This window comes from Doryrhamphus excisus, chromosome 12 (genome assembly GCF_030265055.1).
Source record: "Doryrhamphus excisus isolate RoL2022-K1 chromosome 12, RoL_Dexc_1.0, whole genome shotgun sequence".
NCBI lineage: Eukaryota > Metazoa > Chordata > Actinopteri > Syngnathiformes > Syngnathidae > Doryrhamphus > Doryrhamphus excisus.
Genome location: NC_080477.1, coordinates 314,675 through 336,336, shown reverse-complemented (window position 1 = coordinate 336,336; position 21,662 = coordinate 314,675). Strand labels below are relative to the sequence as shown.

Here is a 21,662-nt window from a genome sequence, read left to right as displayed (position 1 = left end):
TAGTAGTTACCAGTGTGTGATATATTTCAATTGTAAATGAGGGAAACACGTGGCAATAAAGGTCTTCTCTGATTGGTCGGTGATGAGTGCGTCATAAATCCAAGATGGCGCAACCCCTGGTGGAACATGTTGTGGCAGACGCAGGAGCTTTTTTGAAGAAAGCACCTCTCCAGGTGACATGTACATTTTGTTTAACTGCGAAAATACTCATTGTAAAGACACCCGATCAGGTGTTGGCTGTTTACGAAGCACTGGGAGCCGGATGTGACATAGTTTGTGACGACGGCCTACACGTCGAGCTGCTCTTGTTTCCACACAACAGTAACTTGAATTAATGAGTTATTTTGTTACAGTAGGTTAGTTAGTAGTTAGTAATCAAACGCCTTTTACTGCAGTTTCAAAATGAAACTCGTTTTCACAATAGGCTTTTACTCTCTTTTAAAGGGAGCGCTGTATTAATGATTGTCTGCGTGCATATTTCTACTAGTATCTACTAGTATCTACTAGTATCTACTAGTTTCTACTAGTTTCTCTTTTAAAGGGAGCGCTGTATTAATGATTGTCTGCGTGCATATTTCTACTAGTATCTACTAGTTTCTACTAGTTTCTACTAGTTTCTACTAGTATCTACTAGTTTCTACTAGTTTCTACTAGTTTCTCTTTTAAAGGGAGCGCTGTATTGATTGTCTGCGTGCATATTTCTACTAGTTTCTACTAGTATCTACTAGTTTCTACTAGTATCTACTAGTTTCTACTAGTTTCTCTTTTAAAGGGAGCGCTGTATTAATGATTGTCTGCGTGCATATTTCTACTAGTATCTACTAGTATCTACGAGTTTCTACTAGTATCTACTAGTATCTACTAGTATCTACTAGTATCTACTAGTTTCTACTAGTATCTACTAGTTTCTCTTTTAAAGGGAGCGCTGTATTAATGATTGTCTGCGTGCATATTTCTACTAGTTTCTACTAGTATCTACTAGTATCTACTAGTATCTACTAGTATCTACTAGTATCTGATGATGATGATGATGATGATGATGATGATGACAGGACATCGGGAAGAACATCTACACCCTGAAAGCCGTAGTGGACGAGATCCGAGACAAAGCCACCAGGAGAAGTTTGGCCTTCCTTCCCTACCAGCTCACATTCCGAGAGCCGCGTCCGGAAGTGGTCAGACTGGGTGAGGTCACGTGAGGAGGGGGCGGGGCTTCGTGCTCGACTTTGACATTGTCGTTTCTTAGTCACAGAGTTTTCCAAGAAGACGGGAGACTATCCCAGCCTGTCGTCCACGGACATCAAAGTGCTGGCTCTGACCTGGCAGCTGGAACAGGAACACGTTGGAACGCAGAACCTCAGAACCGAACCACAAGTCCAGGTCTGTGCGCCGCCCCCTGCACCAACCCCATGCACTCCCAACCCAACCTTCTTCTCCAATCAGGTCCGTGTCAGCAGCACGCAACGCCACCCGGAGACACCGGTCAACGTGGCAGGATTCCACTTCCCCTCCAAGGTCAGAGGTCATCTCCTGAGGGCATCTCTTCTTACTTTCTCCCACACAAACGTGGTCGTTTCTGTGTGATCTGCAGAAGTCCAAACACGCATCTTCCAGAGACGCTGACACGCCATGTGACTCGTCCAAGGACGCATCATGTGACTCGCTGGCTCCCTCAGAGGAGTTTAACTCCTTCCAGTTCTGGAGAGAACCTCTCCCAAACATCGAAGCCGACCTGCTGGCTTTACTGGTGAGGTTTTTACACAAATGGCTGTGGTGTCTCTTCATTAGGAACAGGAAGCGTCTCACTCTCGCTGCATCCTCACTCAGAGCCCACCGCAGCTCGCGGAAGCAGACGACAAACAGGAAGTCCCAAACACGCCATGGTGCGTGTCCACCTGCCAGCAGGATGACAACTTCAACAGCTTCCTCTTCTGGAGGGAAACGCTGCCCCCTGTTGACGACCTCCTGGACTTACTGGTGGGTGGACACCAGCTCCTTGGGTCTCCGGGATGAAACTAACGACATGTTGTGATGTCATAGAAGGAAGATGGCGACCAGGAAGCTGACGCAAGTTCAGAGGAGGACAAAGAAAACGAGCCCGCAGAGGAGGATGAGGATGAGGATGACGACGGAGGGGGTTGGATCACACCCAGCAACATCGGCCAGGTGAAGATGGACTCCTCCGATTGGACGACAGCCACCGAGGTCAAAGTGGGATGCCTGACCACGGACTTTGCCGTGCAGGTGAGTGGCGGGACTGCGGCCAGCGAAGGCACCAACCAGCTCAACAAGTTTGACTGCTGGGCTTGTCTTTGTAGAACGTTCTCATCCAGATGGGCCTTCATGTTGTGTCCGTCAACGGAATGTTGATCAGACAGACCAGGAATTACATCCTGCGATGTCACGCCTGCTTCCAGTGAGTACCCGAGTGCGACCAGGCTTTGTGCTCTACACCTGGTGGCCACTAGAGGCGCTGTGGGGTTACTTTGGTTTGAATTGGAGGCACGGTGGCAGTTTTTCTGTGAAATATATATATTTATATATTTATTTATCCCATCATCCACAGTCCTTATGTGAGACTTGAACACACGTCTTTGTTGTATGATTTAGTGTTTAATGTCGTAATTGCCTTTGTGCACACGTCAGGACCACCAGCAATATGAGCAAAGAGTTTTGTCCCAAGTGCGGAAACAAAACGCTGAAGAAGATCGCTGTGACGGTCAGCGAGGACGGCAGCCTGCACATGCACTTCTCCAAAAACCCTAAAGTGCTCAACCCCCGCGGGCTCAGGGTGAGTGCACGCACACACACACACTTAAGGTAGCATGCTAACAGCACTTTGTGGTGGCAGCACTCGTTGCCGTTGCCTCAGGGGGGCAAACACAGCAACAATCCCCGCCTGACGGAGGACCAGCGCTTCCCTCAGCAGCGTTTGTCGCGGAAGGCGCGCCAGAAGACCAACGTGTTTGACGAGGACTACGGCGCCGGATCCTCGCCCTTTTCCGTGAACGACGTCTACAGTCGAGCCGCCAACCTGCACATTCGAGACGCTCAGTGCGGGGGAGGCCGACGCCGTGTCAACCCCAACTGTGCCCGCAGGAAGTTTGTCAAGAAGTAACTACTTGCCACCCCCCCCCCCAAAAAAAAGTCATAACTATGGAGGAGGAATAAAGAAGTCATTCATGATTTATTGAAGACTTGACTGTCATCCCTCCTTTATCACAGTTAATTGGTTCCACACCCGACCATGATAAGTGAATTAAGTATATAATATATTTGGAGCATTGAAACCTGTTAAATATACCTTCTAAATCTAACATTCTTAGAGCCTTAGAGTCTACACATAACACCCCTATAATCACCTTTATACCTGTATTGCTATAAATATGTTCCGCTGTTGGACAGGAAGTGATGTCTGGAGTTCAGCGAGTTGACTTTTACTTTGTTGTAGGTCACGGCGACAATAGTAGCACGTTGGAATTATTGTGAGAGAATTCAAACCTGCAATAAATGCCTGTTGTTCCGGTGCTTGGGTCTTGCCCAACATTAATAATTCATAATGACCAGTGTAGAATACCACGTGTTAGCAGCAGACATCTACATTGTAGATTTAGCCATTTGAAAATGCTACATTTATGCAAAGTACACACAAAATATATAACAGACTGTATTTCATTATGAAACTGCATGTTTTATTCATATATTTTTGAAAAACCGTGAAGCTGCAAACCTGTACTGTATTTATGAATATATACGTTGATTTAAGCCTGTCAGTGGCCACAGTTAGCAATAGCAATAAGGTCTTCTCTGATTGGTCGGTGATGAGTTAGCAATAGCAATGACCACTCGGTGGCAGCGATGAGTCCATCCGGCTCCTTCAACGCTCACATTTACGGTTTCCATGACAACGCATCCCCGCCTTCCTTCAAGCCTTCCTCTGACGTCTGCTCGGTCACTTCAGTGCTCGTCTCCGGCTCCGTCTCTCCAGCCACGGGATCCGGGTCGCTTGCCGGTTCTGGCGGCAGAGAGTCCGACGTGACGGCGCTCGGCTCCGTGGCCGAGTCTTCCTTCGGCAACACGAATCCCAGCGGCTCCACCAGCTCCTTCACGTCCACTCGGCCCAAGCGCTCCAACGCGTGCAGCTGGGAGGCCGGAACGCCTGGACGCAAAAAAACACACGCTAACCAACGAGGTCGAGAACATGCTTCTGGAAAACTCTCCAGCTTTACGCCGTCCAACATCTTGACATATTTCTACTCCGTTAGCAGTAGTCAGCTAGCATGGTGTGCTGTGCGCATGCTAACCGAGGACGAGCGCCATCTGCTGGGGTGGAAAGAGCGTCTGCAGGCAGCGGTTGATGAACGGTAAAAGGTCATGGGCGTACACGTGGCACATGTGCACGAAGAGCTCGCGTTCGCGTTCGCTGAAGGCCGACTCCTCGGCACGATGGAACGCCACCAGCTGCTGCGTCACCTGACAGAGGGAGAGATGTGGTTGGTTCTTGTGGTAATTTGCCGCCCCCGCCCCCTCCCCCACCCCCTCGCTGCCAGCCTACCGTGTGAAGGGCATCCTGCAGGTGGGCGGAGACATGACGGGCGAGGCCTAGAGGACAGCAGAGGCGGAGCTCGTTGAAGGAAGTCAGGACGTTGTTCAGGAAGTGGGCCAGAGGGTGGAAGTCCAGGAGGCTCATGGGGGGCTGCAGGGTTTCGGGCTGGGCCCCGGAGCCGACAGGGGGGGCCATCCCGCCCAGCACAGACGGCAGTGCCACCAGAGTGTAAGCGTTCATGTCCTCCCGGAACTCCTCCACCGCTTCCCACGTTGCTTTCTGGAACGCCGCGGCTGCCACCTTCTGGAACATGGCCGCCAGCTGCCCCCGGAAGTCCGCCCCCACCCGGCTAAAGGACAGGCCGAAATACATGCACTGTCCCAGGAGGGAGTCGAGGCGCCCCCCGACTCCGCGCTGCAGGTCCCGCTCCAGAGTCTCCAAGAAGTCGGACACCTTCTGGAGCACCCAGCCGTGGAAGATGGCCGCCTCGTTGACGGCTGCCCGGCCCGGGGGAGCGTCGTCATCGTCGTCGTCGGAGAAGATGGCGCGGTACTGCGTGACGATATCGAAGAGGTGCACCCTGCACGCCTCCACGCTCTTGCTTGCGTGCGTGTAGGGATCGTCTTCGGGAATGGCGTCCAGCACCGAGCGCAGCCAGGCGTCGCGAGCCTGCAGGAACTTGACGCGAAGCTCCGCCTCCGTGAAGACGTCCATGCGCCGCAGGTAGCCCACCACTCGGAGGCACGTGGGAAGCTGCGCGTTGCTCCGCAGCTGCTGCAGCAGCCCCAGCAGCATCAGCTGGGCTGACTGCCGCACTTCCCGCACCATTCCCTGCAGCCACACACCACGGAACGTTTCAGCATGGAATTGTCAGAAGATCGAGGTGGGAACGAGGACCATGTCACCTGGATGACGGGCAGGTCCGAGTGCTTCTTCTCCAGCCTCTTGACGTAGGCGGCCAGCTCCAGAGCCTCCTCGTAGTAAGCGTTCCGAACACACGTGTCCATGAGCTGCGGGATCTCGAGGATCTCCAAGATCTCAGTGTGTCGGTTCAACGTCAGGCTGTTCATGCGGCGACTGGCTGCCATCTGCTCCGCCTCCTTCACGAACACCCTGCAGACACATCCTTGTGACGTCACTTTCACACCGGGGAGCAGGATGGAAACAACAAACATGGCCGACCAGCACTCATCCACCGGTTCCACCGAGAGCGAGAAGGCGACGAGAAGGCGACGAGAAGGCGACGAGAAGGCGACGAGAGCGAGAGGGCGACGAGAGCGAGGAGGCGACGAGAGCGACGAGAGCGACGAGAGCGAGGAGGCGACGAGAGCGAGGAGGCGACGAGAGCGAGGAGGCGACGAGAGCGAGGAGGCGACGAGAGCGAGGAGGCGACGAGAGCGAGGAGGCGACGAGAGCGACGAGAGCGACGAGAGCGACGAGAGCGACGAGAGCGAGGAGGCGACGAGAGCGAGAAGGCGACGAGAGCGAGAAGGCGACGAGAGCGAGGAGGCGACGAGAGCGACGAGAGCGAGGAGGCGACGAGAGCGAGAAGGCGACGAGAGCGAGAAGGCGACGAGAGCGAGGAGGCGACGAGAGCGAGAAGGCGACGAGAGCGAGAAGGCGACGAGAGCGAGAAGGCGACGAGAGCGAGGAGGCGACGAGAGCGAGGAGGCGACGAGAGCGAGGAGGCGACGAGAGCGAGAAGGCGACGAGAGCGAGAAGGCGAGAGGCGGCACCTGCATCTCTGCCCCAAGCCGGGCAGCTTGTCCAGCAGGCGGGACACGCTGGCCTCGACGCGGCCGAAGTCTCGGTAGATGTGCTCCGTGCAGTCGGCGGTCCTGATGAAGGTCTGGTAGTTGGAGAAAGCCAATTCCCGCGTCTGCTGCAGGATGTGAGCTCGCTCCTCGGCCAGCCGCTCCTCTTCTCGGCTCAGCTTGTCCACGCCGAAGGAGCTGAGCTCTGACAGGTAGGCCGCCAAGTCCGGCTTGTCCCTCCAGCTGTCCGGGAAGGAATCCTGGAAGATGGACGCTAAAATGCTCTCGTCTTCCACGTCGACGGTCGTCATCCTGGACGGCTTCTGGCTACGGCGGGATTTATCCGCAGGCCCCGTTTGTGAACGGTCGGGGAGACAACCAGGGAGAAAGAAATAAAAAAAAAACAACTAAACTGGCACAAATGTCGTTAGAACGCCAACTCTTTTCGTCGTCGTCATCTTCTTCCGCCTCTTCTTCCGCTTCTTCTTCTTCTTGTTTTTCTTCGCTCACTCGATGCCGACCAGCTCTAAGAAGTATTCTTTATCGCCGCTTAGTGGCTAGTACAGGAACAACACCACCAACAACAAGCGTTTCTATTTACTTTTTTTGTTAATATATATTTTGTTACAAACTTCAATTGTACTAAACAGTACAAGCAGAATTACAGGAACATAAAAGTGCAATTCTACAGAACAATATCAACATAAATAAGAAAATAAATAACAAAGAAAGGAATGTGCGAGGGATATTGCTTGAAAATAAGAACAAGAAAATGAAAACAATAGAAAACATGTCACTGAGTTGTTTTTAGAACGTTCTCCAATGTATGACAGGTTTTCACTGCTTTTCTGTTTTTGATTATCAGCTTCAGTGATTCATATAATATTGTAGCGTTGTGTGTGTGTGTGTGTGTTGCATCCCCGGCTGCTGTTTCGTGCATGGACGCTGGGGGCAGCCTGGTTCAGCTTGCGGTTTGGAGCAGGCTTTTGGGACCAAATAGAGGTAGAACAAGAGTGTCAGGAAGTGTGTGCGGTGCGCTCGAAAAACAGTCGAGTCTAATTCTGCTTATACTGTTTTGTACAATTGACGTTTGTAATAAAATATTAACAAAATACAAATAAATAAAAAAACAGTTGAGTCTGCCTACAGCCCAGCGAGTTGTCTTCTTGCTACCTTGGGAATAAAACCATAAAACGAATACAAGCCTCCTGACTGACGTCACGCGGCCGGTATTACAATATTTTCAGTTCAAAAGAAAACCCGTGAATATTTGGCTTACATAACATCACTCTGTATTTGTGAATATGGAATTTCCCTAATAAACAAAGACATTTCACAGCATTCTGCACATCTTTATGAAGGTTACATTGTAGAAACAAGACCATATCCATTTTGGTTTCTATTTAGACTTATTTTGTATTTTTATTCCGCAAAAGCATTTGAGATTTTAGAAGAAAATAATTTTTAAAGGCGGGGTCAGTGTCAAAAAGCTATTTTTTGTGGGGAATTTAAAATTTGAGGTTGAATGGCAGCGACAGAAAGAGATGAATAGTAATGACAGCAGAACATTTTAGTAGTACAATTGTACTAAAACAATAATAAAAAATAAAACAATAATCAATTAATAACTCCTTGTGAATAAAAGTTGGAGTGTGATGTTTCCGTTCCCGTTGTGACGTCACCGGAAGTGTCCAGTTGCTAAGCTGCGGGTCTGCAGCAGCCAACAACTTTTTATTTGTAAAGAAGTCGGCGTCGGGCGTTTCGCTAGTCAACTTTGACCGCGCCTTTGCTTCACCTGGACCGCAGCGGAACAGGTGAATACTTTAAAACGTCGCCGACCGCCACATCCTTCTTTTAGCTACTTTGCCAGCTGGCCTCAGTGAGAAGGCTAACTAGCTAGCTAGCTAGCAGGTTGCAGTTGAAACGAGTTGAACCTCCTCTGTACAGCCTAGCTGTATGAATTAGCTTTAACTCTTAGCTCCAAGCTTCTTGTTTTCTGTGTCTTTAGAGGAAAAACAAAATCGACGCCGATCCTTAGTCGACATTGTCATTTCTACTTTGTGTTCGGTTTGATGATTGTTGTCTTTTAATTGAACTTGACTGAAGTATGCATTTGAAGTGGACGTGAGACCAGGGCGTGTTGTTGTTGACATGCACGATTTGCTTCAGTGGGAGATGACTCGTCTTTTCAGGTGGACCTGGCTGATGTCTGGCGTTCCAGTGAGATCCAGTCATTAGTCTGAGCCGGCGAGACCGTCATGGCTGCTGCAAGCGCCACTAAGATCTCATGGCGACTACGTGAGTGTCACTTCCGGTTTGTGATGACAAGATGAAGTTCCTGTTGATGACACCTTCAGCTGATTGTGTGTGTGTGTGTGTGTGTGTGTGCGCGCAGAGGAGTTTGAGGCTCACACCAGTCGAGTCTCCTGTGTGTCTTTGGGAAAAAGTTCTGGTCGTCTGCTGGCCAGCGGTGGTGAAGACTGCAGAGTCAACATCTGGTCTGTGAGCAAGGCCAACTGCATCATGGTACTTCATCACTCGCGCTCTCTAACGCCGCCGACTGTCCACAACATCACATCTTCAAGAGTGCGTGTGTGTGCGTGTTCAGAGTCTGAGCGGTCACAAGAAGCCAGTGGAGTGTCTTCACTTCAACATGTCGGAGGAGCTGCTGGCCACGGGTTCTCAGTCTGGAGCCATACGAGTGTGGGACCTGGAGGCCGCCAAGAGTGAGTCTCGCCGCCATCAGGCTGCCTTTTAAGGGCACCGGGGTTCTGGTGACCAAACGGTACTCGTCAACATCACACTTCATGGTCTTGAACATGCTCTACCCGGGGCGTCCAAACTTTTTCTCTTGTTACAATGTGACTTTTTTCACACAATAGATTTCCCCCCCAACTTTCTTCCCTAAATATGTTTACTTTATTCTTGTAACTTGGTGTTTTCCGCTACTTATTTTTTCCAATGTTGTGTTTGTTTTTTATATTTGCGACATTAAAAAAGTTTCTGTAATATTGTAAGTTTTAAAGGATTTTTGCTCATCGTACTATGATGTTATTCTTGTAAAATTACGACTTTTTCTCGTTCGATTACCACTACTTTCTTTCAAATTTTGACTCGGTTACAACTTTGTTGTTTTGTTCCTTTTTCATATTACAACTAATATTTCAACTTTATGCTACTAAAATGCTCATAAGATCATCATGTTATTCTCAGAAAATATTTATAATATTTTAAATTAATATTTATCTAAATATATCTGATCTAAATATTACATTAATATTTAGAAAAACTTTTTTCTAAATATTTTTACTTTATTTTTTGTAAAATTATTTTTTCAATTTCCTGGTTTTTTCAGTTTTTTCCCTTGAGCCATTAAAAAACTGCCACAAATGGCCCCTGGGCTGCACGTTTGACCCCCCCCCCCCCCCCTTTCTGTGCAGTGTTGCGCACCCTGACGGGGCACAAAGCTAACATCACCAGTTTGGGCTTTCATCCTTTTGGAGACTTTTTGGCCTCCGGCTCCACGGACACAAACATTAAGGTGTGTGTGTGCACGTGTGCGTGCGTGCGTGCGTGTGTGTGTGTGTACTGATTTGACCATGTGATATTCCACGCCATGCGACGGCCGCTGTCAGCTGTGGGACGTGCGGCGGAAAGGCCACCTCTACAGTTACAAGGTAAGAAGCGCTCTGCCACGTCCTGTCGTTCTCGGGGCGCCCCGTGACCGCCGTGTGACGTCCGGCAGGGTCACACTCAGGCCGTCAGAAGTCTGGCCTTCAGCCCCGACGGGAAGTGGCTGGCGTCGGCGGGTGACGACCGCACCGTCAAGGTAGGTCCCGGAAAGTGGCGGGGGCTGAGTTGAAGACGGGAACTTGACGTGTTGTGCCACAGCTATGGGACCTAATGCAAGCCAAGACCATCAGCGAGTTCGCCGCACACGAAGGCGCCGTCAACGCCATCCAGTTTCATCCCAATGAGTACCTCTTGGCGTCCGGCAGCTCCGACAGGTACCACCATTTTGCGTTCTTGATGGAAAGACCATGAATTTGAACGCACCATCCCTTGTGTGTGTGTGTGTGTGTGTGTGTGTGTTGCAGGTCGGTGAAGCTGTGGGACCTGGAGAAGTTTTCCATGGTGGCTTCGCTGGAGGGAGACGCCAGTCCGGTCAGGTGAGTCCTGGTGAGAATGTCGAATGAGAGGATGAGGGTCCTGATTTCCTATTTGTGGCGCCACAGGTGTATCCTCTTCAGTCCAGACGGAAGCTGCCTGTTCAGCGGCTCCACGGACTCGCTACGCGTCTACGGCTGGGAGCCTGATCGCTGCTTGGACTCGGTGGCAGTGGGGTGGGGCCGAGTGTGCGACCTGGCCGTCTGCAACGAGCAGCTTGTGCGTAGTTCCGCCCCCTGCCCCCGCAAAGCCCGACTTTGATAGATTGGATGGTAGACGCGTCACGCCGTCTCTTCTGCCGCCAGATCGGCGCGTCTCACCAGCTGAGCAGTGTGGCATCCTACGTGGTCGACCTGAAGCGCGTCAAGACGAGTGCCGCCGCTGCGCTTCCGGGAATCGTCCAGAGCCAGGAGCCGTCGGCCGAGCCCAAAGGAGGCGTGCTACGCCGCAGCTACGAGCGACCCGCGACCGCCTGCCGCTCTCAAGGGTGCGACGGGGGGTGTGGCGGGGGACTTTTGCCGATTCGGCGTTCTAATGTTTGCAACGTCATCAGGGTGAAGTGCAGCTCAGACGCTGATAGGCGGAGTCCCGAGGGCGAGAGGCGAAGCCCCAGCGAGGATGAGGCGGACGAGAAAGTTTCCTCGGCTGAAATCCACAACGCCGAAGACTACCAGGAAATCTTCCAGCCTAAGAACGCCATCTGTAGGTGAAAGGTCACCCCCCTTTTCCGTCAAAGGTCAAATACCCACACTGAACGCTTCTGTCCCCAGCTCGGACGCCGCCCAAGATGCTGGAGCCTTTCCCCGCCCCCCCAGAGGACGGTGGGTCCAGCGTCCGTGATGTTGTCTGATGACATCATCTTCAATTTTGACGTTGCGGCTCTTCTTTTCCCCTTTTTAGAATTGTCTTCATTGTTCGGACAACATGTCCCCAACGCGTCTGTAATTCCCGACCAGATGCAGGTCTGTGAAGGCATCATCATTATCACCATCAAATGTGTTTGTGATGATTGTGTGTGTGTGTGTGTGATAGGTGTCTCCATTAGCCTCGTCCACACCCATCCAGAGGGTGGAGCCAACAGTGGTCACCTGCGCCAAACAACCCGCCCCCCCCACCACAGGCCAAGTGTTCCCCACCCCCCCCGTCAGCGAGCCCCTGCCGCCACCGCTTCCTCAGACGGCCGTCAAACTGCATCCTAAAATCTTCCCGGTCGCCAGGAACGAGCCGATCGGCCTCAACGTGGCCGACTTCCTTCCTGTGAGTGGCGTCTTTATTGACCGTTATGGTGCGTTTGCGTCTACAGCATCTCATTCTCCACAGTCGGCGCCTGACAAGAGGGCGGCGGTTCTGAGCGACGACGAGGCGCTGAGTCAGATCCGCAAAGGTCACGACACCATGTGCGTGATGCTCAGCAGCCGTCACAAGAACCTGGACACCGTGCGAGCCGTGTGGGCCCGCGAGGGCATCAAGGTAACGCCGCTCAAGCGCTTCCTGTACGCTGGTGACCGCTTCCTCTGTTTGTCTGCACAGTGCGCCCTGGACGCCGCCGTCTCCATAAACGACCTTTCCATCGTCGTGGACGTCCTCAACATCGTCAACATGCAGCCGTCAGTGTCATACGTACGTGGCCGCACATGCGCACCCCCTGTAGTCAACGTGCGCTTGTTGTGTTCAGGTCGCTATGGAAACTGGATGTGTGCATGACCAGTCTTCCTCAGATTGACAAACTGCTGCAGAGTAAATACGAGAGGTGAGTCAAGCGAAGGACGGAGGTTTAGCGTTGTTGCTGACGCGAGTGTCGCTTGTTGCTCAGCTACATTCAGTGCGGCTGTACGTCACTCAAGATCATCATGAAATATTTCTGGCCGCTCATCTCCGACACGCTCGGAGCGGCGCCGTCGGTCGGTGTGGACATCACACGTGAGGAGCGGTGAGCCACACCCTGCTGTGCACTCAGTCACCCTGATGATGACGATGATGATGCTGTGACCCATGTGACCCTGCAGACACCACAAGTGCAGGATGTGCTGCAAGCAGCTGAAGAACGTCAACAACGTTGTGAAGAACAAGGCGTCGCAGGTCGGTCGCCACGGTTGCGCCTTCAGAGAGTTGCAGCTGCTGATGGCACCGCTGGACGACGCGCTTTGACAACGAGGACTTTGAAGAGCTTTGCATCCTTTCAATAAAGTTACAAGCATTTGGAGACCAGGGGTCTTTCTTCCAGCCTGGAGACCACGTTTCTCCTTGGACTCAAGCCCTCACCCGGGATGAAAGTGAGAACATGGAGTGTTCTTTGCCTCACCCACGAGCTCAGACTCCTGCATCCGTGAGGCGCTGGTGTCCCCTGCCTGGACAAGGTGCTGTTCTTCGCCGAATTTGATTGAATCGCTTTCGGATTACATGAATTACATGAACCCTGACTCCATATTTCCCGGGTCTTCACCACCACATCAGGGTGTTGATTCAAGGAAAAGGTTGGAAGAAACGCTGGGAACACGATGAGTACTCCTACCATTACCAGAAATGATGATCTCAGTACTACTACTATTGATCACTACAAATGCAACATAGTACACAAACGCTACACTGAGCGCTGAATCATCTGTTCACGTGCTGCCATGTTGGATGTGGCAAGAGCGAGCGGAGCGAGTGCGTGCCTTGCTGTCCAACCTACCTCGGTGTTCCCAGTGTCAGCGAGTGACGCGTGGCTGGGTCTGTACTAATGTCCATGCAGTCACTTTAGATTTTATCATACTTGACATTTGTCAGATCAAAACACGTAGATGTTCCGACTTAATCACTGAGTGGTTCTATTGGTGCCGTGTTTTGCTTCATTAATAATTTTACTGTTGCGGCCGACAGTTCTCATACGCAGAAGAAATCCGTGTGGACACTTTAGCGACATTGTGGAGGGATGTTCATTAAAAGTGAAGGACAGGAAGAGTTTCTTGTGTGATGCATTTATTTGGCATTTAAAGCACCACGCACCCAGCGCCACACAGGCGTCAAGGAGCGGTGCTGAAAGCTGAATACGAGCCTCCACAACGCAACCCGACCCCTGACCAGCTCGGACACGCTCGGACACGCTCGGACACGCTCCTCCGTCACCTAGCACACATGGATGTGGAAAGTGTGGCCCAGGAGCCATCTGCGGAATGTGACTCATTTCGGAAATAGAAGCAAATCCAAAGGAAAAGTCTGTACTTGAAAATATACATGAAAATAATGATTGTCAAGTCATCCCTTGAAAGATGGAACGGAACCATATTCAGACACACAAGTGTGTGTCCTGTATTGACCTGAAAAGGGTCTTTCCTGGCATCTTTGCCTTTGACATGCATACCACTTATTTCCTTTCTGATACGGTACTGAGTAAAAGTCAGGATTGTATCAGCGATACCGATCCAATACTTTGCAAGTACACTTTCTTTGTTTCTTTCGGCTTTTTCGTGATTATGGAGTCGCCACAGTGGATCTTTTACACTCTTAAAAATGCTGGGTTAAAAACAACCCAATCTGGGTTGTTTCCCAACCCAACGCTGGTTAAATATAGGACCAACCTCGCGTTGGGTTATTTTAACCCAACAAGTTGGGTTGGTTCTCTTAACCCAACAATTGGGTTGTACATTGGGTTGTTCAAATGACCCAACGCTGGGTTCATATTTACTACACGGCTGGGTTATTTCAACCCAGCAAGTTGGGTTGCCAATATACCATATATATTTATATATATATATATATATATATTTTTTTATTGTATGCTAAGAAACCAACAAATTAGGTCTGTTAAAATGGAAAAAGTAGTGAATTGCATATGATAGCATAAAGAATACAATACATGTAATTAATGTATTAAATAAACCAATTATTTATATAAGTCATTGATTTAGCTCCTTTTATCTTCGGTCAACGTTTCCGTTTCAGACCTCAAACGATTCGATTATCGAAAGTGGCGATATTGTGATTTTAGGATTGATTTCAGCGCACGAGGAGCTGGTATCGGCAGTATGGATATTTAGTATCGATCCGCACGTCACTAGCTGTCACGTGATAGCTGATCGCCGTCATCGTTCTCACAGCGTACCGAAAACAACCAATCAGAAAGCACAAAATGTCGAGTGGCGGTAAAGCCTGCACTCACGGGACAACGTTGCGGTTGCTTGAGTCGCCGTGAGAGAATGTTAAGACAACGTTCTTCTTTGGTTTGGTTCTAACTAGCCAATGTTTTTTCTTTGTGTTAGCTGCGAGTAAGCCTCAACTTGGCGACGACGAGCTAGCAAGCCGTTTTTGGCCGACAAGAAGCGACGACGTTCAAGGTACATGCTAGCTAGCAGAAATGCTAGCTCACGTTTTTAAAAGTGTCATTTCACAACTCTGCTCTCTTGTTGACTTTGTAATAATTATGTCTTTTTCTCACTACTTGTGTGTGAAAGTTGTTTAATTGACAAACAGAGTGTTAAGTAGGGCGGTAGGTCTGTATTTGTTTTAGTCTGTTATTTTACACACATAAAGTTGAAGTAACTCATGTTAATATGTGCCTAATTAAATTCAGGTTTTACTCAAATGGTACAAAAATATCACACAAAGGCCTGCCTGCTCTCCTACTTTTCATTGAGTTATTGAACCGTTCCATTCATTGTGTGTGTCAGGTCAGTTCAATACAGATACATGTATCGTTGCACCCCTTGTTTACACTGAATGGCTGTGCTTTCCATCACTACAGGTTGTGCCTCAGCTGCCATTATTCCAAGTGAATCCCGCCCCTTCTGCTACATAGCCAAGATGGCCGCTCGTTTGGGTGGTAAGTGTCCAGCGCTGCACACTCACCACTTTGTCCATTGTGACCGCGGTGTTAGTACAGAAATCCGCAAATGGGACGCAGCCGTCAAGCTAAGATAAGAAATGCTCGTGAAAAAGCAGTGGTTCTGATGTTGGATGCACGTGAAACAAACAAAACCAAAAGCGTGACCAAATGATCTGATTCTTGAAGTTTATTGCAATGCCTGTAAAATCGTGTTTGTCGGGAGACAAACACGATTTTGCTGCTCACGTTGACTCGTGGGGAAGCCAACAATCACATTGCGATCTGGCACGCCGCAGAAGCCATCGCACTACACGAGATGTCGTTCCATGGACCCCAGGCTGGACAAAGACAGGGGACGACATTCAGCGTCATGCTGAGACAGACGTTAAGATGGAGATGTGTCGTCCAACTTACTGCCAGAGTTCATCCACACGCAGTTCTCGTCGTTGTTATATTTGTCGGGCTGACCCACACGCCATGGACTATACTCCACTGGTCCACTTCCATCAGCCCAGTGGAAACCACCACCATCCTGAAAGAAAGACAGCAATTTGGAGTTCTTCACCCACTCATCATGATCAGTGTGCTGGCTGCTTACTACTCCTCTCAGAGCACCGATCCAGTAGTGGAGTCGAAATGGGAAGAGCTGTAACATCATACACAGCAGCTTCTTGTGCTCGTCCTCATTTTGCACTTTGACCAAATTACCTTGGAAAATTCGACACGTTTGCTGAGAGGTGGACAATGAAGAAGTTTAGAACCAGAAGACGTTTAATGCTGCTGCTTTTGTTTGCTGATGTTTCACCTGCGCGTTGGCCCAGTCCTTTTCCATGGTTAATAATTTGACACAGCTGTTTTCATTCAGGCGGTACACTCCACACACTTCACTTTCACATTCTTCCAGCTCCATGTTGGTACACATAGTATTCAACATATTGATGTCATCTGTCACACACAAACACTGTCAGTTCTTGTCTGCCGCGCGTCGGAATCAGTATTGCAGATGTTTTGCTTATTACAAGATTGAGCAAAGGCCGACACGACCATCAGCGCCCCCATCAGGAGGACGGATGTCACAGCAGAAGGCATGGCTCGGGATGACTCGGACCTGGGAACAGCACAACGCTCATTTTTCTGCATCAACCTCTGCCATCTTACTCTTCTACTCACCGCAGATGTGTCGATTTCAGTCTGCCTCCGCCGTCTTCAGCCTTCCACCGAGATCCCGGCTCTTAAATACTTTTCATGCCGCCTGCAGGTCAACCGTTACATTTGAAGATTGATGGCAGCGCCTTTGTTTTCTTTGGTAAATTTGATCAGGCAAATGCCGTTAACGTCTGATTTAGACACGGACTTGGTTGTCAGTTTGAGGCCGGAAAAATAACGTTGCTTACCTGCAGCCATCTGGTGTGTCCTATTGCATTGCTTATTCAATCCATAGTTGGCACTGAATGTCTGCGCTCTGTCACAGTGGTTAAGATTTTGCCCATGCAGACTGCATATAGAGCTGAAAACAAGATGAAAAGCTGCGAGTGAAAAATAAGCAACACAAGGACGTCTGCCAACCACAGACAGGCTGTGTCTCAAATGGAATACTTGCCAGTACAACTTATTCATATACTGTGTACACTGCGTACTTGGTTCCTGAGGGTGTAATTGTGTAGTGCTGTCATTGCACACTTAACAGAAATGGCAATTCTTCTTCTCTCCTTTTTAACTGAGTGGCAACCACTTCCGTTACACCAGGGGTCTCAAACTCATGGCAGCCGTATTTTGTGGCCCTCTACTTGACGTCGAAGTTTAATGTAGCCCACACACTCTAGAGCAGGGGTTCTTTACCTTTTTGACGACGAGGCCCGATTTTTTTTTCAGTGCCCATTAAATATGCACACTGTATAGATTTAATTGATCTCATTCATTTGTTTTCACTAATAAATCAAATCCACTCCCAGTTTAACAAGCTAAAACCTGAATAAAGTTTAATGACATGACATGATCAAATCTGATCATCAGATTGTCAAAACGTAACTTTTGATAATAATTCATGGAATAACTCAAGCAAGAAAAAATGCGAAGGCTTAAGTCCGGCTTATTAATAAAAAAGACCAACATTTACATTTTACTTTTAAAAGGGTAAGAAGGAAAAGTTGGTTACACTGGCACCACTTTTGTCTTGATTTTTTCATTTGAAAAACTTCTCCATTGCTACATGTAGTTGAATGTCTTCTTCTGATCTTCCGTGAGCATGTTAAACAACGGACTGACACATTACCGCCACCATCTGGTGTGTACCCATGCAAAGTATTCAACAAACAACATCGTTATTATGAAAATTCCAGCAAGAGAATCTGCCTCTGAAAGGATCCGTGAACATCCAATCAGGTTTAAGAACAAACAAGGGTGTGGATTGCCACACTGGTCTTTTGCTAAAAGAATAAACCAGTCCAAATGCATTCATTGCATTTGCGGCTAATGCACTGCATTTTTGTACTCGCTGTCTTGTGTGTCCATGACGACACAGTAAATATTGCTTTCAATAAAATAACACTTTGAGGTTAGTACAATTTGAAAACAATGAAAAAAGACGGTTGTCTGTCCTGGCTCTATAGCAACAGTTTTGCTCTTCGGCCCCTAATAAGGACTTGCTCACGTTGTGTAAAATACAGCGGCCGGGTTGGCTGCATGCATTTGTCAGCAGAAGTAGCAGCGCAAGTCAGAGAACCGGACTTGACAAAGTTGTTACACTTTACATGGGCTTAACTAGTTAGTGTCAACATTTTGCGTTTGTGCTCCTTTTCCACTTTCTTTGGGAGTTTGCTCCTTTTATTTCTGCAGTGAGCCATGTTCCACAGATGGCGGCTGTGTCCCACTTTGGACACCCAGCAAGGGCAGACGTTGCCAGACGATCGAGTGTGATGAGGCTCTGCCTTCTTGCTTTCTGTTGGGTTGGGTTGCCTTGTGGAGGGCTGTATGCAGATTTCAGACTCTCATTGCAAGGCGGTACGGAGATGGCGCTCCTCATTTTCACCCCATTATACAATAACATTATACCATTATACATATTGTAATACAATTCTTGAACACATTTTGTATTAACTTATTTCAAAAGTTATTACCAATTGTGGATGCTGCACTGTTTGTTGTATTCAGTAGTAAACCACCAAAAATATCACAATATTAAACAGCTTAATTAGAATTCATTTTAGGAAACGAGTGCCATGTTTCATTGGTCAAACATAAACCAAATCTGACTGTATTGATTAAAATAAAACCTACACTAATTAAATGACTCACATGGAAGTGTTTGAAGACAGACACACATACAGTAGATGCAATATGGATTATTATGCAACTATTAACATGATGAAAAACACTAATATAGACAATATCATCAGTGACCAAATGCGTGTTGCTTTTGTTCTTCATAAATGTTATGATTGTTGCGATGGGCTTATAGGCAGTCGCTGGAACCCGATGCAGAGAGGACAACAAGTAAGGTGTAGAGACCAAGTTTAATATAAAAGGTGTACTAGAGGAAAAAAAAACATTGTGTACAGCACAAAACCAAAATAGAAATCATATAGGGCGGGCAAAGCCACACAAAAAGGGAAACAAAAAAAAAAGCCAAGCAGGGAGGAAAAGCGATACTAGACAAGTCACAGAAAGAGCGTCTGGAAAAGCCACACAGAAGTACAGAAGTACTTACAAGAATGCTAGGAGCGCAAGCAACCACAAAGAAGCCACACACGAGAATGCACAACACCAGATGGTTGCACAGGGTGTGATTGAAGTCCATGAAACAATCTGGCAATGGGTGAGTCTTGAAGATGGCTCTGGGACGGGTGGCTCCGCCCGGGCAGGATCAGCAGTGCGACGCAAGAGAAAGCAGACAGGTGGCAGCAGAGCAGAGCATATGACAATGAGGCAAATAGAAATATTCAATCATGAAATAAACAAATGATTAAATGTCATGATCTCTTGATGGGAAAAGGCAAAAAGGCTTTCTCTTTGAACGCGGTGGGATTTGTGGAGCCGCATAAGCAAGGCCTCTTCTTCAAAGATCCTGAGGGTTATGGAACAAAGAAAGTGAAGCGCTAGACACCAAAAAATGTCAACCATCCTGAGGGTGAGGGTTAGGGTTAGGGTTAGGGAGGATCCGATTGGCTGTCACTCAAGACACAGGATGATCCTCGGCCCCAATGGCGATTGTTACTGAGGCCGAGTGCAGCCCAATAACCATCAGACGGCATCTATGAGAGAAGGGTTTAAAAACAATCTTCAAAGGCCTCATCTCCTTCAGTGTTTGGATTTTGAGCACGAAACACGGGCTATTAAAAGGTGGGAAAAAAGTTGATTCACTAATGAGAAAAAATGTAACCTTGACGGTCCTGATTGCTTCTAACGTTACTGGCATGAAGGAGATCCCACCTGAAATGTTTTCCACACGGCACAGTGGCGAGGGCGCCATCATGATCCTTCAGTGGACCGATAGAGCTTCATGTTATGTAGTTGTGTCTTGTGAAACGCCCCTGACATTAAAGCAGCGAAGATATACTCATCGAGCCTGAGTCATGCACGCAACCGCACTAGCATGCTAAACAAGGCTAACCCAGTTAGCTTCCATTTACTCTCCGAGATGCCGCCAACCTTCGCCGGTGTTTATCAGCGGAATGCGGTTTAGCGTTTATAGTGAGAACAGTCCGCCGAGTTCATACTTCTCCACACCAACGTTCCATCTCCTCACGATGACAGCATTTCATTCATCTTATGTAACAAAGTCCGCCGCGCAACTCTCCTTGTTTACCATTATCATTTATACCGCGGTAAGTCTCTTTCTTATCATTGGAAGCTCTATACCGAAATAACGCACACATATGAAGATTACACCATGATATCATCTAACCACTTCTGGCGACTTGTAGGACAGCCAATTGCTACTTTTGTACTGAAACGTTGGCAGCAGTGGTCTACTATGGGTTTGTAATATGCTCGTACTGGCACATTGTGGCAGTTTTGAGTGCAACATCCAGCTACTTACCATATCCACTCACACTGCTAAATGGCCAGAAATGTGCAAGTTGAGACACAGCTGCTAAGCTAAGCTACCAAATTCTTGTGAAAAAGCGGTGGGATTGAATTTGACAATCAGGGACTTGAGGTGGATGCACGTGAAGCAAAGGAAACCAGACGCATGAGCAAACTGATGCTAGAAGTTTATTGCAAAGACTGTAAAAGCGTGTTTGTGCTCACGAGTAGACAAACCGAGCTGCTTCTGTTGACTCTTGGAGAATCAAACAGTCACACTCGGACCTGACACGCCACAGAACTTAGCTTGGAATTGGGAACTGACACGCCAGAGAACGCATGTCATCACATAGGCCGTCGTTCCATCCACCCCAGGCTGGACACAGACAGGAGACAACATTCAGTATCGTGCTCGTGTATCGTGAGAGATGTTGAGTTCAACTTACAGTTGTAGTTCATCCACACACAGTTGTCTCTCTTGTTATAGTTGTCGGGCTGATCCTCACCCCATGGACTAAACTCCACTGGTGTATCTTCACCAGCCCAGTAGAAATTACCATCCTGAAACAAAGACAACCATTTTGATCTCTTCATCCGCCCCTTCTTCGTCACCATCATCATAAGTGTAATGGCTGCTTACTTTTCCTCGTACGGCACCGACCCAGTAGCGGTATTGCCCCGGGAATAGCCGCAACATCATACACATCAGCTTGGTGTGCTCTTCCTCATTTTTCACTTTCACCACATGACCGTTCCAAAGTTGACAATCCGCCTAATAAGTGAGACAATCCGAAGTTTAGAACCAGAAGATGGTTCGGGCTGCTGTTCTTCTTTGCTGGTGTTTCACCTGTGCGCCGGCAAAAGTTCTTTGCAGGCTTAATACTTTGACACAGCTGTTGTCATTCAGACGGTAGACCCCACACGCCTCACCATTACATGCTTCCAGCGTCACGGTGGCGCATTTTTCTCTCAACTTCTCATCGGTGTCTGTGACACACAAACGCTGTCAGTCTTTGTCTCGCCACAGTCGCTATTGCTGACATTTTGCTTATTACAAATTTGAGCCAAGATCGACGTGACCGTCAGCGCCCCCATCAGGAGGACAGTTGTCATAGCAGAAGGCATGGCTCAGGGTGACTGACCTGGGAACAGCGCAACATTGGTTTTACCGCATCAACCTCTGCCATCTTTCCTTCTACTCACCGGAGATGTGTCCTTTTCAATCTGCCTCCACCGTCTTCAGCCTCACCTCAAGATCTCTGCTCTTAAATACGTTTGATGATGCCTGCAGGCCATCGTTGCATATGAAGATTAGTCACGTAAACATAGCGGCATCTTTTTTTTTCTTTGTTAAATTTGATCAGGC

General features: G+C 48.5%; 4 protein-coding genes and 1 long non-coding RNA gene across 7 annotated transcripts; 3 read left to right on the top strand and 2 right to left on the bottom strand.

Moving 5' to 3' along the window:
• The first annotated feature begins 8 nt into the window (after window positions 1-8).
• On the top strand, window positions 9-3,697 carry nob1 (NIN1 (RPN12) binding protein 1 homolog). Of its 2 annotated transcripts, none has more exons than XM_058088406.1 (10): window positions 9-173; window positions 1,053-1,185; window positions 1,253-1,380; window positions 1,444-1,515; window positions 1,592-1,747; window positions 1,828-1,977; window positions 2,041-2,244; window positions 2,319-2,416; window positions 2,647-2,791; window positions 2,852-3,697. In XM_058088406.1, exons 1-10 carry the CDS (start codon window positions 105-107, stop codon window positions 3,116-3,118), a joined length of 1,422 nt encoding a protein of 473 aa, XP_057944389.1. In that variant the 5' UTR covers window positions 9-104; the 3' UTR covers window positions 3,119-3,697. The 2 variants fall into 2 exon arrangements, with proteins under 2 accessions (XP_057944389.1, XP_057944388.1); XM_058088405.1 differs by having other exon boundaries at window positions 1,247-1,380.
• On the bottom strand, window positions 3,358-6,823 carry cog8 (component of oligomeric golgi complex 8). The gene is made up of 5 exons (XM_058088404.1): window positions 6,283-6,823; window positions 5,452-5,659; window positions 4,556-5,377; window positions 4,305-4,473; window positions 3,358-4,159 (listed from the first exon to the last, which is right to left on the bottom strand). The coding sequence occupies exons 1-5, from the start codon at window positions 6,609-6,611 to the stop codon at window positions 3,891-3,893; spliced, it is 1,797 nt and encodes a 598-aa protein (XP_057944387.1). The 5' UTR covers window positions 6,612-6,823; the 3' UTR covers window positions 3,358-3,890.
• Window positions 6,824-7,972: 1,149 nt separating this feature from the next.
• On the top strand, window positions 7,973-13,408 carry katnb1 (katanin p80 (WD repeat containing) subunit B 1). 2 transcript variants are annotated; one of them, XM_058088401.1, is made up of 20 exons: window positions 7,973-8,114; window positions 8,493-8,598; window positions 8,696-8,826; window positions 8,909-9,026; window positions 9,741-9,841; window positions 9,936-9,977; window positions 10,046-10,129; window positions 10,192-10,307; window positions 10,398-10,469; window positions 10,536-10,686; window positions 10,773-10,954; window positions 11,021-11,169; window positions 11,238-11,288; window positions 11,368-11,429; window positions 11,500-11,724; window positions 11,788-11,937; window positions 11,998-12,074; window positions 12,143-12,217; window positions 12,281-12,397; window positions 12,474-13,408. In XM_058088401.1, the coding sequence occupies exons 2-20, from the start codon at window positions 8,559-8,561 to the stop codon at window positions 12,613-12,615; spliced, it is 2,085 nt and encodes a 694-aa protein (XP_057944384.1). In that variant the 5' UTR covers window positions 7,973-8,114; window positions 8,493-8,558; the 3' UTR covers window positions 12,616-13,408. The 2 variants fall into 2 exon arrangements, with proteins under 2 accessions (XP_057944384.1, XP_057944386.1); XM_058088403.1 differs by having other exon boundaries at window positions 7,977-8,114; window positions 8,470-8,598.
• Window positions 13,409-14,445: 1,037 nt separating this feature from the next.
• On the top strand, window positions 14,446-17,770 carry LOC131139129 (uncharacterized). Its single transcript, XR_009132191.1, has 3 exons — window positions 14,446-14,783; window positions 15,191-15,268; window positions 15,568-17,770. It is a non-coding gene; the product is annotated as an uncharacterized LOC131139129 (long non-coding RNA).
• Window positions 17,771-20,484: 2,714 nt separating this feature from the next.
• LOC131139121 (C-type isolectin Sp-CL4-like) lies at window positions 20,485-21,434 on the bottom strand. Its single transcript, XM_058088418.1, has 5 exons — window positions 21,352-21,434; window positions 21,144-21,283; window positions 20,937-21,068; window positions 20,743-20,857; window positions 20,485-20,672 (listed from the first exon to the last, which is right to left on the bottom strand). The coding sequence occupies exons 1-5, from the start codon at window positions 21,419-21,421 to the stop codon at window positions 20,599-20,601; spliced, it is 531 nt and encodes a 176-aa protein (XP_057944401.1). The 5' UTR covers window positions 21,422-21,434; the 3' UTR covers window positions 20,485-20,598.
• Between the last annotated feature and the right edge of the window lie 228 nt (window positions 21,435-21,662).

Bases quoted from the DNA above. Each gene is read 5' to 3' on its own strand.
- cog8 (XM_058088404.1), bottom strand. From the start codon at position 6,611: ATGACGACCGTCGACGTGGAAGACGAGAGCATTTTAGCGTCCATCTTC. The intron at 5,660-6,282 runs GTGCCGCCTCTC...ATGTGTCTGCAG, and splicing joins GGCTTGGGGCAGAGATGCAG to GGTGTTCGTGAAGGAGGCGG. The intron at 4,474-4,555 runs GTAGGCTGGCAG...TCCCTCTGTCAG, and splicing joins TGCAGGATGCCCTTCACACG to GTGACGCAGCAGCTGGTGGC.
- LOC131139121 (XM_058088418.1), bottom strand. From the start codon at position 21,421: ATGCCTTCTGCTATGACAACTGTCCTCCTGATGGGGGCGCTGACGGTC. The intron at 20,858-20,936 runs GTAAGCAGCCAT...TCTTTGTTTCAG, and splicing joins TCGGTGCCGTACGAGGAAAA to GATGGTAATTTCTACTGGGC. The intron at 20,673-20,742 runs GTAAGTTGAACT...GTCTGTGTCCAG, and splicing joins TGTGTGGATGAACTACAACT to CCTGGGGTGGATGGAACGAC.
- nob1 (XM_058088405.1), top strand. From the start codon at position 105: ATGGCGCAACCCCTGGTGGAACATGTTGTGGCAGACGCAGGAGCTTTT. The intron at 1,748-1,827 runs GTGAGGTTTTTA...ATCCTCACTCAG, and splicing joins CCGACCTGCTGGCTTTACTG to AGCCCACCGCAGCTCGCGGA. The intron at 2,417-2,646 runs GTGAGTACCCGA...TGCACACGTCAG, and splicing joins CGATGTCACGCCTGCTTCCA to GACCACCAGCAATATGAGCA.
- katnb1 (XM_058088401.1), top strand. From the start codon at position 8,559: ATGGCTGCTGCAAGCGCCACTAAGATCTCATGGCGACTAC. The intron at 9,842-9,935 runs GTGTGTGTGTGC...GGCCGCTGTCAG, and splicing joins CCACGGACACAAACATTAAG to CTGTGGGACGTGCGGCGGAA. The intron at 11,725-11,787 runs GTGAGTGGCGTC...CATTCTCCACAG, and splicing joins ACGTGGCCGACTTCCTTCCT to TCGGCGCCTGACAAGAGGGC.